Here is a 14,326-nt window from a genome sequence, read left to right as displayed (position 1 = left end):
TCAGGGTCCCACATGGGAAATCAGGTGGGGGACCTTACAGGGTCATTCAGACCCCATCTTAGTGCTAGATCGGTGTTTGCTCTACTTGCCTGCACTGTCCTGGGACTTGAGCTCTGACCTGTCACCTTGAGCTCCAAGAATGTGATCTGTCCCCATTCAGGGCCTTTAACTATGACAGATAAGGGTTTGTTCCTGCTCCATGCAGGGCTGGGCCAGCTGTTGGCCTCCGTCAATCATTCAGGAAGTCATTAGAGTGATTTCCAGAAGGTGTAGAATTTAGTGGCCAAGGTTCTTTCCTTTTTGGGAGGAGAAAGTGAAAACTAGGATGCTCAACTGGACCCACCAGCCTGAGATTCTGGGGATCTTAGAGCTGTCCCTTGGGAGCGAAACACTTGGGGGTGGGGGTGATAGTAAGGCTGATGGCCCCTGTGTTCTCAACTGTCTGCCTGGGTGGCCCCTGGGTGATGGGGGAAAAGGCCGGCTGTCACGTGGGGTATCAGGTGGCTCTCTCAGAAACTCCCTTGGCACACAGCACTGGGTTGGCCGTGGGGTGTGGCTGTTTGGGCAGAACAGCCCTCTGTAGCCTTGAGCAGGTAGGGGGGCCACCTTGAGTGGGTGGCCCAGAGACAGCCTCAGGGCTCCAAGGTAACGGGGTGCTCAGGTTATCTTGGGTGCTGCCTTCCCAGGTTCTGGGGGAGCAGAGGCTGGGCGCTGGCCCAGCTTATAGGAAACACTCACCTTTGAACTGCCATTGGGGCCATCTGGGCAGTACCCCACCCCACCCAGGTCCTCTAGTCCTTGATCTCGGCTTAGAATCTTCCTGTTTCTACATGAGAAGCCACTGCCTCCTAATTTGTGGTCTCTACAGTCATACCCAGGTTAGACTTCTGGCTCCATCCTTTGATAACTGTGTGCTCTTGGGCAAGTTTTTTAACTTCCAGGTTCTTGTGAGGATAACATGAGTTAGAGGACACTTAACACTGCCTGGCACAGATTAAGCTCATTGGAAATGGGAGTTGTTACTGGGGGGCGTTCGCCTAGAACACGGGGAAAGAGGCTCTCTCCCGGAAACCTAGACCCAGTGGATCAGAAGTGAGGCCTGCAAAAAGCAGCGGGAGCGGGATTAAGAATTCCAGCCCAGGGCTGGGTGCGGTGGCTCAGGCACCCAGCATTTTGGGAGGCCTGGGTGGGAGGATGGCTTGAGGCCAAGAGTTCCATACCAGCCTGAGCAACATGAGACCCTTGTCTCTGTTTTGTGTGTGTGTGGTTTTTTTGTTTTGTTTTTAAAGAATTATAGCTCAGTTCTATGATTAGGCAAGTTTAGAAGATCGGGGTTCTGAAGCCTGGTTCCTGGGTCGCTTCTGATCTAGGAGGTTCTTGCCTCTGGTGACTGGTCTTAATTGGCAGGAGTGGGAGGAGGGAGGACAAGTGGAGGTCTGGGCTGGCTGAGCTGTTCTGTCTCCCCCTCACCTCCCAAAGGCCACCAGGCTGCTCCCCTTCCCACAAAGTGGCCCAGTTAGGCTGGAGCTCACAAACAATTTCCTTGGGAAGAATAGTTCCTAAAACTGCTGCTTTAAAAAAAAAAAAAAAAAAAAAAAAAAAACAACTTACATGAGACAGATTCTCAATTTCCATTAATGGTCTCCTTAAGAGGGTAAACCAGGAAGCCGCTGGGTGAAAACAGGCTGCTGGCAATTCCTGAGTCATGTGACCCATTCTCTAACGACTACAATATTTAAATCAGTGAGAAACTCCGTGAAGTTGTGTCCTTGTTTATACCAAACTTCATGTGCCTTTTCCTGAACCTGAAGCTGTGGGAAGGTCTGGGGGCGAGGCCAGGTCACCGACCTCACCTCCAACCTCAGGACGACCTGGAGCAAGAGCCCTGGGGTTGGAGATAAAGGAGGCTGCTTGGACCTGGGTAAGGGAAGGGGCTGGAGGAGAATGAGTGCAATTCCCTGCCCTTGATGAGCAGCCTGCAATCGGAGCTGTGTTTTTGTTTTTGAGACAGTCTCTGCTCTGTCCCCCAGGTCGGATTACGATGGCGCAATCTCAGCTCACTGCAACCTCTGCCTCCCGGGTTCAGGCAATTCTCCTGCCTCAGCCTCCCGAGTAGCTGAGACTACAGGTGCCTGTCACCATGTACGGCTAATTTTTGTATTTTTAGTAAAGACGGGGTTTCACCACGTTGACCAGGCTGGTCTCAAACTCCTGAGCTCAGGCGATCCTCCTGCTTCGGCCTCCCAAAGTGCTGGGATTACAGCCACAGTGCCTGGCCTGGAACTGATCTTTATCCTCCTCCCAGTTCCTGCTGTGCACCAGAAACCTTCCAGTCTCTCATACCTTTGACTTGAAGCAGTCACTTTTTTCTTTTTTCTTTTTTTTTTGAGATGGCCTCACTCCTGCTCAGGCTACAGTGTATTCGTGTGCTCCATTTATGGCTCACTGCAGCCTTGATCTCCCAGGCACAGGCGATCCTCCCACCTCAGCCTCCGAAGTAGCAGGGACCACAGGTGTGCACCACCACACCTAGCTAATATTTTCTATGATTTTTGTAGAGACAGGGTCTCCCTATGTTGCCCAGGCTGGTCTTGAACTCCTGGCCTCAAGCGATCTATCTCGGCCTCCCAAAGTGCTGGGATTACAGGCGGGAGCCACCAAACCTGGTCGACAGTCACTTTTTTTCTCACTTCACTGGAGAGGAAGGCTCAGAGGCTAGTAAGTGGCCCAGGAGGATGCTGGCAGTGATAAAACCTGCTGGAGTGACATTTTCCCACTGGCTCTCAATCCTGGATATATATTAAGAGTCAGAGGGAGAACTTTTTAAAATAGCAATGCATGAACCACACCCGGACCAATTAAACAGAATCACCGGAGACGGGTAGCTTTAAAAAAGATCTGCAGAAGGCCGCGCGCCTGTTATCCTCGCCCTTTGGGAGGCCAAGGTGGGTGGATCACTTGAGGTCAGGAGTTCGAGACCAGCCTGTCCAAAATGGCGAAACCCTGTCTACTAAAAAAAATACAAAGTTACCCAGGTGTAGTGGGGTGTGGTGACATACACCTGTAATCCCAGCTACTTGGGAGGCAGAGGCAGGAGAATTGCTTAACTCGGAGGGAGGCAGAGGTTGCAGTGAGCCAAGATGGCACAACTGCACTCCAGTCTGGGCAACAAGAGCAAAACTCCATCTCAAAAAAAAAAAAACAACAGATTTCCAGATGACCAGTGTGTAGCCTGGGCCAAGAGTCTCTGCTTTAGACCAGAGTTGCTCAGACTTTAATGTATGTGCAAGTCATTGAGAGTCAAGTTAAAATGCCGATGGATTCAGTGCCTCTGGGGTGGGGCCAGAGGCTGCATTGCTAACAAGCCTCCAGGTGGTGCCACTCTGCTCACTGCAGACTTGGTAGGCAGTGTGGTCACTTGGTCAATTGCTATTTAACACTCACTAGCGGCCGCAAGTGGTGGTTCACACCTGTAATCCTAGGACTTTGGGAGGCCGAGGCAGGCAGATTGCCTGAGCTCAGGAGTTTGAGACCACCCTGGGGTGAAACCCCATCTCTACTAAAATACAAAAAATTAGCTAAGCTTGGTGGCATGTGCTTGTAATTCCAGCTACTTGGGAGGCTGAGGCATGAGAATTGCTTGAACCTGGGAGGTAGGTGGACGTTGCAGTGAGCCAAGATTGTGTCACTTCACTCCAGCCTGGGCGACAGAGCGAGACTGTCTCCAAAAAACAAAAAACTCAGTATATCAGCTACTCACAGTTGACCCTGAAGATCTCCGGGAAGTAGTGACTCATAACTCGTTTATTAAGTTTTGCTGCAGCAGAAGTTTACTTTTGAGCCAAGAGTCTGTGATCCGGTCTCCCTCCCCCACCCCGCTTTTTTTTCTTTCTTTCTTTCTTTAAAGAGATGGGGCCTTGCTATGTTGCCCAAACTGGTCTTGAACTCCTGGCCTCAAGCCATCCTCCCACCCTCAGCCTCCCAAAGTGTTGGGATTACAGGTGTGAGCCACCTCTCTCAGGCAAAAGCCCCTCTTTTAACTAGACAATGAACCTGGTTTCTGCTTTGGACAGGCTATTTAGTTCCTGTCCATTTACCCTCATGGTGGGAGAGACCCTGGTGGGATTTGGGGTGAAAGCTGGCTGTGGTTCTTGCAGGAGCCTCATGACCCCTGAGGGAGGTGTGATCAGGCAAGACTGGGCATCTACACTGAGAGCCGACTAGGGCAGGTCTCAGAAGCAGGGACTAAAGGAAGATGGGTGGATGAGTGGATCTGGGGAGCAGGGACCAAGCCTGAGGGCTGGGCAGAGCTTTCCAAAGGTCAACACAATCCTTGCTATTGTCTTTTGAGGGCCCTGATCTATTTTAAGTAAAATGCTCTAACTGCGCATGTCATCTGGAAGGAAACCACAAAAACCTCAATCTGAGACTTGTCACCAACGTGCTGCCTGAGTCAAAGGGTTTTCCTGGCTCACCTCCATTGATGGCGAGGGTAGAAGGCAAGACCTGTCCTGGGTGAACCTGGCAGGTGGTCTAGGCAGAAGGCCCAGGTTTAGGGCATGGCAGGTGGGCGGTCAGGGAGGTGAGGTGGGGTCCTGGTGCTGATGCAGGGACAGTTGCTGAGGGCTTGGCCTCAGAACAAGCCAGGAGTCCAGCCGTGAGGATGACTCTTGCTGAGTCACTGAGCTGGGCGAGGCGTTCAGCCCACCTGACTGGGTCCAGCTGGGGCGGCAGATGGTGGAGAGGCCTCAGCTGTGGGGGGGCGTGGCGGGGATCATCCATTGATGAGCCAATGGAGGGCGTTCCCAGCGCCTGCTTCCAACCTTGCACAGCTTTCTAGAGTTCAGATCTTCCCTGGGGGGCCTCAGAGCCCTGTCCATACCTCCGCTCACAGCCCCAGCCCTTCCTCTTCTCCCATCTGGTTTCCTGGCCAGGTTTCGGCCCTGCAGAGGACCCTCCCAGGGAGCAGTGGAAAAAGCTTCACCTGGCAGTGAAACCCCTACTTGCTGTTCCATCCCTGCAGCTGGGGTGAAACAAGACTTGCCACTGACCAGTAAACAACTGAGGCTTAAACCAGCATGCCAGGTCAGGCGGGGAGCCCCCGGCACTGGTTATATTCCCTAGATCCCTCACTGGATAGGAAAGTTGGGCCTCAGGCACTCTTCCTCCTCTGCAGTCAGAGTGCAGATGAAGAGCCAGGCTCTGTTCTGAGTGCTATATGTGCTAACTCGGTTGATGATGATATCCATTCTCATTTTGTAGATGAGGAAACAGGCACAGGGTGGTCAAGGAACTTGTTCAAATTACTGATCCCATAAGGTTGAGAACCAAGATCCAGGCATCCTGGCTGGGCATGGTGGCTCCAGCCTTAGCTTCCCAAAGCACCTGTAATCCCAGTGATGTGAGAGATGGCTGAGATGTGAGGATCCCTTGAGCTGAGGAGTTCAAGGCTGCACAGTGAGCTGTGATCACTACACTCCAGCCTGGGCAACAAAATAAGACCTTACCTCAAAAAAAAAAAAAAAAAAGGTCGGGCGCAATGGCTCACGCCTATAATCCCAGCACTTTGGGAGGCAGAGCCAGATGGATCACAAGGTCAAGAGATTGAGACCATCCTGGTCAACATGGTGAAACCACGTCTCTACTAAAAAAAAAAAAATACAAAAAGTTAGCTGGGCATGGTGGTGGGCGCCTGTAGTCCCAACACTTGGGAGGCTGAGGCAGGAGAACGGTGTGAACCAGGGAGGCAGGTTGCAGTGAGCTGAGATTGCGCCACTGCACTCCAGTCTGGTGACAGAGTGAGACTCCGTCTCAAAAAAAAAACAAAATCCAGATCTAGGAGTCCCAGCCCTCTGGACTTTCCAGAACAGGACCCCGTATTGTGGAGCAACTGAGGGGCAGAATCAAAGGTGAGCAGGATGGGGCAATAGGAAGAAAAGACGAGGTCCCCATAAGAGTGGCAGGAAGGACAGAGCCAGGAGATCGGAAGGCAAACCCCTGTGCTCCCAAACCGCAGAAGAGGTTAGACAAGCCACCCTCCTCCAAGCCAAGGGAAAGTAACTTTGAGCAAAAATGAGCAACAGAAAAATATCAAGGTCAGATCTCATACAAAGTTGCAAGATGAAAGAATGAGCAGCAGAATAACCTCCCTGTGATGTGGAAAGTGTGCCAGGAAAACAAACCCAAACTAACCTCTTTCAGAATGAGGCAAGGCAGTGAGGAAACTATATAAAAACATGAAAACAGCCGATCAGAGTTGTAGGCCCGGGCAGTCTGGGTCGGAATAGGTGCCCTGAACCACGGGACTGTGAGGCCTCTCTAGAAAGACAGGACCAGGCATTCCACCAGGGTTCTAGTCCCGACAGTACCACTAGCTTGTGGCCTTGAAGGATTCATTGTCCCTGTCTGGGTCTCAACTATTGAGAGCTCCACTGTCCCATATGGGATCAACCAGCCATATTTGGCCATTTAAATTAAAATTAGCTGGGTATGGTAGCTCACACCTCTAATACCAGCACTTTACGAGGCTGAGGATTGCTTGAGCCCAGGAGTTCGAGACCAGCCTAGGCAACATAGCAGCACCTTGTCTCTGCAAAAAAAATGAAAAAATTAGCTAGGCATGGTGGCACGTGCCTGTAATCCCAGCTACTCAGGAGGCTGAGGTGGGAGGATCGCTTGAGTCTGGAGGTTGAGGCTGCAGTGGGCCATGATTGTGCCACTGCACTCCTGCCTGGGCAACAGAACAAGACCTTGTCTCAAAAAATGATTTTAAAATTTAGTTCCTCAGATGCAGTAGCCACATTTTATTTTTTTCCGAGACAGAGTCTTGCTCTGTCACCCAGAACTGGAGTGCAATGGCGAGATCTTGGCTCACCACAACCTCTGCCTCCTGGGTTCCAGCAATTCTCCTGCCTCAGCCTCCCAAGTAGCTGGATTACAGGCATGTGCCACCACGCCCAGCTAATTTTTGTATTTTTAGTAGAGACAGGGTTTCTCCATGTCGGCCAGGCTGGTCTCAAACTCCTGACCTCGTGATCTGCCCGCTTCAGCCTCCCAAAGTGCTGAGATTACAGGCATGAGCCAGCATGCCCGGCCACTAGCCACATTTTAAGTGTTCAGGAGCCACATGTGGATGTGGCTAGTCCAAAGACAGCACAGATTTAGAATATTCCCCATCATTGTAGAAAGATTTAGAATATTCCTCATCATTGGACACTGCTGAGTTAAAGGGTTTTTGTTGTTGTTTTTTGAGATGGAGTCTCGCTCTGTTGCCCAGGCTGGAGTGCAATAGCACGATCTCTGCTCACTGCAACCTCTGCCTCCCAGGTTCAAGCAATCCTCCTGTCTCAGCCCCGCTAGTAGCTGGAAATACAGGCACCCACTATCATGACCGGCTAATTTTTATATTTTTAGTACAGACAGGATTTTGCCATGTTGGCCAGGCTGGGTCTCAAACTCCTGACCTCAGGTGATCAACCTGCCTTGGCCTCCCAAAGTGCTGGGATTACAGGCGTGAGCCACCGTGCCCAGCCAAGTTAAAGGGTTTTTAAACAATAGCCGGGCAGTGCAATGGCATGGCTGTAAGGCAGCAGGGGGTGGTGGGGACTGTGGTAGGTGGGAAAGCTTGTATTCCATCTAAATGGGGCAGCTGCTGCTTGACTATAGGCTGTATTGCTGGTCTTCTAATTCTTCAAGTGAAGCAGGAATTGGGATTTTGTGAAGACTCACAATTTCTAAACAAAAAGTTGAAATTTTACAGATTGTGGGGCTCAAGTGTAACTCCTCTTGGGCTGTATCCAGCCTTGATTCTATAATTTGTGGCTCCTGCCTGTTTGTCCTCGGCCAGGCCACTCCCTTCTTCCCCTCACTTGTATTTTTCACCTGGGGTTAGAGGCTGGGTAGATGGTGGAATTGATGAGGAACTACTTCTTTTTTTTTTTTTTTTTTTTTTTTTTTTTTTTTTTTTTTTAAGACAGAGTCTCATTCTGCCTCCCATAATGCTGGGATTACAGGCATGAGCCACTGCACCTGTCCTGGCCAGACATTTTTGAGGCCACCACCAGACAAAAGAGGCTCCTCATCGGCCAGGTGTGATGGCCCACACCTGTAATTCCAGCATTTAGGAGGCAGAGGCAAGAGGATTGCTTGAGGCCAGGAGTTTGAGCCCAGCCTGGGCAACATAATGAGACCTCGTCTCTACAAAAAAAACAAAAAGGCTGGGTGCAGTGGCTCACCCCTGTAATCCCAGCACTTTGGGAGGTTGAGGCAGGTGGATCACAAGGTCAGGATATCAAGACCATCCTGGCTAACGCGGTGAAACCCCATCTCTACTAAAAATACAAAAAATTAGCCAGGCGTGGTGGCGGGCGCCTGTAGTCCCAGCTACTCAGGAGGCTGAGGCAGGAGAATGGGGTGAACCAGGGAGGCGGAGCTTGCACCAAGATCGCACCACTGCACTCCAGCCTGGGTGACAGAGCGAAACTCCATTTCAAAAAAAAAAAAAAAAAAAAAAGCCGGACATGGTGGCATGCACCAGTAGTCTCAGCTACCCAGGAGGCTGAGGCATGGCTTTTGTGAGCTATGATCGCACCACTGCACTCCAGCCTGGGTGACTCCGTCTCAAAAAAAAAAAAAAAAAGTCTGACCTGAGTCTCTTAAGGATGAGGCCCTAGAGCACCTAGTGAACTTGGTCCCATTTGTGTGACTCAAAGGGACTTGTCCAAAGTCCAAGGGTTGCTGGGGGCAAGGGTGGGGCTTAGTAAGGGCATGTAACATTCCTGAACAGGCCAAGCACTGGGTGAAACCATTCAGGATTCAGAAGCAGGTGGGATGGGATGGGTGGAACATGATAATCAATCATCCCCCTTCTCCCTTTCCACCCCACCCTTGCTCACAACTGTAGGAGCTAAGGGTGGGAGAGAACTGGGGAGGAAGGGGCCAGAGTGATTTGCAGTGTTACTAATGCAACTGGTTCTATGGAAACCTCAGTGCCGTCTGGGATCCCTTTCATGAGCAGTGGACTAGGTCTTCACATTCAGCCCAGGATTACTACAGCGTAAGAACGGTGGGGGGGAGCATAGACACAGCTCATGCAAACATTCCTTTTGTTTGTTTATGGCTGAATCCTAGCCACTGGACTACCTGAGGCATACAGATATTCTTTGGCTGTGGGCTGACGTTTGAATACAGCTGGGGCCTCAGGATTCTCTGAAATAAAGGGCTGCCTCCCTCTGGAGGAGCCAGGCAGCTCCTCAGAGCAGCTGCCCATTGCGTGCTGGACAAGGCCATGTCACTGCCTCCATGGCTCCGCAGTCTCCCAGCTTGCTGTATCTCTCCACCTTAGAAACTGGGAGCACCTTGATCTGAAGCTCTTTGCAGTGCTGGTGGCAGTGTAGGGGAAAGTAGTTGATGGGAGCAAGGGAAAGGAATTGGCAAGGAACCCAGGGCCTCTGGTTCACTGCGTCAAGCCATTCTTTACGGTCAGGATGGGCTGTGTCGTCTTGGGTGGGGTGAAGACAGGGAGCGGTGAGCATGTGGATGCGGACAGGGAAGGGTGCAGTGACCTGGCTGGAGGAGGTAGGGCCGTATCCCATCCAGAGTCTGTCTCCAGACCCATGACTGCCCCATCCCAGGCTCCCTGGGTTCATCCTGTGTCTTCTCCCTCACCTACCAGTCATCTTCTGGTGAGCCCTGGGCTTAAGAGTCACCATGGCAACTGAAGAGTTCATCATCCGCATCCCCCCATACCACTATATCCATGTGCTGGACCAGAACAGCAACGTGTCCCGTGTGGAGGTCGGGCCAAAGACCTACATCCGGCAGGACAATGAGAGGTGGGTGTGGGGGCTGGGCTATGGGGGAGCCTCAGGGATGTGGGGGCCCAGTGGTCTGGCTGGCATGATGGTCCTTTTCCTCCTCCGTTTCCAAGCAGGAATGGCCCTCGCTTGGGTGATAGAGAGGTTTCTCTCTCATTTGGTGTCCCCTTTGGTAGTGGAGACCTGATCCCAGGTCCTCACACCTCTTCTCATCTTCCTGCAGGGTACTGTTTGCCCCTATGCGCATGGTGACCGTCCCCCCACGTCACTACTGCACAGTGGCCAACCCTGTGTCTCGGGATGCCCAGGGCTTGGTCCTGTTTGATGTCACAGGGCAAGTTCGGCTTCGCCACGCTGACCTCGAGATCCGGCTGGCCCAGGACCCCTTCCCATTGTACCCAGGGGAGGTGCTGGAAAAGGTACCTGGCTTCCTCTCTCCCTATGCCCCATCCTACCTGTCCTCCACCTGCCTTGGGCTCTGTACTGCTGCCACCTTCTTCTTCTTCTTTTTTTTTTTTTTTTTTTTTGAGGCAGAATTTAGCTCTTGTCACCCAGGCTGGAGTGCAGTGGCATAATCTTGGCTCACTGGAAGCTCCACCTCCAGGGTTCAAGTAATTTTACTGCCTCAGCCTCCCAAGTAGCTGGGATTACAGGAACCCACCACCACGCCCGGCTAATTTTTGTATTTTTAGTAGAGATGGGGTTTCACCATGTTGGCCAGTCTGATCTCAAACTCCTGACCCCAGGTGATCTGCCCGCCTCAGCCTCCCAAAGTGCCGGGATTACAGGCATGAGCCACTGTGCTCAGCCTGTACTGTTTTCTAAAGGGAAAACAAACCAGGGCAGTGGGAGGGGTGGGGAGAGATATTTGCTGGCTCTCACCAAGGGTGGAATTGACTCACTGTACTTCCACTCACCTCCAGCCACCCCCGTCCTCCACACATGCCCCAAACACACCTGCCTCTTTTCTGAGAACTATTGGTCCATTTCACCTGCTAATCTCCCAGGCTCCAGAGCCTACCAGAAGTGCCCAGTCAGTCTGGCATTAAATGGCATGTGCCAAGATTAAGCAGTTCATTCACCCAGTGCCAGACACTGGTGGGCAGTGCCAAAGCAGCAGTGACAAGCCCAAGCCCCGGGCTGTGCCTATTCTAGGAGAAGCCATCGCAGGCCTGAACCTACAGCCAGGCTCTTGTCCCCCTTTGGTCTCAGGCCTGGGCCTGAGCAGGTGGGCGTCCCACCTTCATTCCCTTACCTATTCTTCTACCTTTACCTTCTGGCCATTTAATGGTTTTTTTACTGACTTTACTAATCAGTGCTGCTTGATCCTGAAAGCATAATAGCAGGACATGGGGAACTTTTAGAGACATTCATGTCCACTTAGGTGCAGACAGTTTGGGGGAAGAAGTGTGTGGGTAGAGAGAAAATGAAGAATGATTAAGACGATAACCTTTAAGGAACCCAAGTGAAGAGTACATAGGGATTTTTGTACCTTTTTTTTTTTTTTTTTTTTTGAGATGGAGTCTCACTTTGTTGCCCAGGTTGGAGTGCAGTGGCATAATCTCGGCTCACTAGAAGCTCCACCTCCTGGGTTCACGCAATTCTCCTGCCTGAGCCTCCCAAGTAGCTGGGACTACAGGCACGTGCCACCATACCTGTCTAATTTTTTGTATTTTTAGTAGAGACGGAGTTTCACTGTGTTAGCCAGGATGGTCTCGATCCACCTGCATTGGCCTCCCAAAGTGCTGGGATTAGAGGCGTGAGCCACTGTGCCCGGCCTTTTTTTTTTTTTTTTTTTTTTTCCTTTTATTGAGACTGGATCTCCCCTGTTACCTAGACAGGAGTGCAGTGGGGTGATCATAGCTCACTGCAACCTCAACCTCCTGGGCTTAAACGATCCTTCCACCTCATTCTCCCAAAATGCTGGGATTGCAGGTGTGAGCCACCACGCCCTGCCTAAGCTTTCATTTTAAAGAATACGTTCGACTGGGCACAGTGGCTCATGCCTGTAATCCCAGCACTTTGGGAGGCCAAGGTAGTCAGATCACTTGAGGTCGGGAGTTTGAGACCAGGCTGGCCAACATGGTGAAAACCCATCTCTACTAAACATACAACAATTAGCCAGGTGTGGTAGTACGTGCCTGTAATCCCAGCTATTTGGGAGGCTGAGGCATGAGAATCACTTGAACCCGGGAGATGGAGGTTGCAGTGAGCCAAGATTGCACCACTGCACTCCAGCCCGGGCGACAGAGCAAGACTCTGTCTCAAAAAAAAAAAAAAAAAAAAATTAGCTGGGAGTGACACCTGTAATCCCAACCACTCAGGAGGCTAAAATGGGAGGATCACATGAGCCTGGGAGGTTGAGGCTGTTGTGAGTCATGGTTGTACCACTGCAGTCCAGCCTGGACGACACAGGGAGACCCCGTCTCCCAAAAAAATAGAAAACCAGCCCTTCCTTTGAGCGCCCCTGTTTCAGTTCAAAGGGTCTTCTCTAACTTCTCCTTCATCTGAACTCCTGAAGACCCTCTTGCCCTGACAGTATTTGTAGTCTACTGGGACAGAATGGTTAGTGTCTGTATGTTATCACCTTGCTGGAACTTAAATTTCATGATACGTTCTCTCCACCACAACCAGGGTGCCCTGCAGGAAGGAGATGAGCAGGGAAAGGCTCTCTGAGCAGCGAGCCTCCAGCCCTGCTCGTCATCCAGTGTGTGGCCAGCGGTGGAGTGGAGTCGCTCTGCCTGCTCCTTCAGCCCAGGACCAGCCTCATCAGAGTCGGGGGCAGTGGGCAGGCTTCACTCAAAACCGGAGTTCAAGTCTTGATTCGGTTTCTCACTAGCTGTGTGACCTTGGTCATGTCTCCTGATTATCTATTTATTTATTTATGAGACAGGGTCTTGCTCTGCCGCCCGGGCTGGAGTGCAGTGGTGCAATCATAGCTCACTGAAGCCTTAACCTCCTGGGCTCAAACGATCCTCCCACCTCAGCCTCCAGAGTAGCTGGGACTACAGGTGTGCGCCGCCACCATGCCTGGCTAAATTTTTTTTTTTAGAGATGGGGTCTTGTTATGTTGCCCAGGCTGGTTCTTGAATGAGGTCAAGCGATCCTCTTACCTCAGCCTCCCAAAGTGCTGGGATGAGTGGTGTGAGCCACTGTGCCCAGCCTCCACCCTGGTCTTATTTCAGGACATACAGAGATGGATGCTGTAGACCCGCCTCCAGAGCATCAGGCGTGGGGGGGGGGGGGGGTCACAGCACTGATTGTTCTGTGTCCCCACCTTCTTCCCCACTAGGACATCACACCCCTGCAAGTGGTTCTGCCCAACACTGCTCTCCATCTAAAGGCGCTGCTTGATTTTGAGGATAAAGATGGAGACAAGGTGGTGGCAGGAGACGAGTGGCTTTTCGAGGGACCTGGTAAGTTCTGTCTCCATAGGGCTCCCTGCCTTCCTGCTATAGCCCTGATACCTTCTGACCATTACCTTCCCTCCCCAGGCACGTACATCCCCCGGAAGGAAGTGGAGGTTGTGGAGATCATTCAGGCCACCATCATCAGGCAGAACCAGGCTCTGCGACTGAGGGCCCGCAAGGAGTGTTGGGACCGGGAAGGCAAGGAGAGGGTGACAGGTGGGTTCACCAAGGGGCAATGATGGTGGGGTGGGCAGGAGGGGTCCCCACTGCAGGGGAAGCAGGGGAAGGTTGGGGAAAGCCTCCTGTAGTCTCAGAGAGGCACTTTCCTGGTATCTTTTGAAAGCTGTTGAGGGCCACCCATTGTCCTTCCTTCCCCACCGCCACTTCATGCTGTTTCCACTTGGTTTGGAAAATGTAACCATGACCATGAGGATGTGGCTTTTCCTTCCCCCACCTTCACCATGAGCTATGGGCAGTGGCCATGTCTTATCTGATTCTGGATCAACAAAGCAGATGTTCAAATACAGTTGACAAATGTAGGCCAATAGGTATAGTGGCTCACACCTGTCATCCCAGCACTTTGCCAAGGTGGGTGGATCGTCTGAGCCCAGGAGCTCAAGACCAGCCTGAGCAACACAGTGACACCCCCTCTCTACAAAGAGTTTAAAAATTAGCTGGGTGCTGTGACACGCACCTGTGGTCCCAGCTACTCAGAAGGCTAAAGAGGGAGGACTGCTTGAGCCCAGGAGTGGAGGCTGCAGTGAGCTGTGATGGCACCACTGCACTCCATCCTGGGCAACAGAGGTACTACCCCAAGGTACTACCATTACCACTCTCTATATATTAACACTGGGATACAGAATGCAGGTTGCTTGCCCTGGGGTGTGGCCAGGCAGGGCGAGGCTGGGACCTGCATCCAGGCACTCTGACTTCTCCAATAAACCAAAGGACATCCACAACTCCAACAGAGGCAGTTCTGCTGCCCATTTTAGTGGAAGGAAAAAAGTTGGTCTTTGGAGCTTAGAGAAGGCAGAGCAGGCTGTTATAGCAGCAACTTGGGTATCCTAGGAAGGCTTTTAGGCCGGGCGTGGTGGCTCACGC

At 51.7% G+C, this 14,326-nt stretch overlaps 1 protein-coding gene across 1 annotated transcript in view; it reads left to right on the top strand.

Annotated features, from left to right (window-relative positions):
• The window catches only part of MVP (major vault protein), a 28,662-nt gene that overhangs the window by 395 nt on the left and 13,941 nt on the right, over nucleotides 1-14,326 (top strand). Inside the window, exons 2-5 of the mRNA XM_010387732.2 lie at nucleotides 9,674-9,833; nucleotides 10,039-10,234; nucleotides 13,108-13,231; nucleotides 13,310-13,441. Coding sequence (XP_010386034.1) covers nucleotides 9,709-9,833; nucleotides 10,039-10,234; nucleotides 13,108-13,231; nucleotides 13,310-13,441 — 577 coding nt within the window. The 5' untranslated portion in view covers nucleotides 9,674-9,708. The remainder of the gene's footprint in view (nucleotides 1-9,673; nucleotides 9,834-10,038; nucleotides 10,235-13,107; nucleotides 13,232-13,309; nucleotides 13,442-14,326) is intronic.

The sequence above is a fragment of the Rhinopithecus roxellana genome, chromosome 20 (genome assembly GCF_007565055.1).
Source record: "Rhinopithecus roxellana isolate Shanxi Qingling chromosome 20, ASM756505v1, whole genome shotgun sequence".
NCBI lineage: Eukaryota > Metazoa > Chordata > Mammalia > Primates > Cercopithecidae > Rhinopithecus > Rhinopithecus roxellana.
Note: the sequence above shows the minus strand (reverse complement) of the source record. Positions and strands in the feature narration are given on the sequence as shown.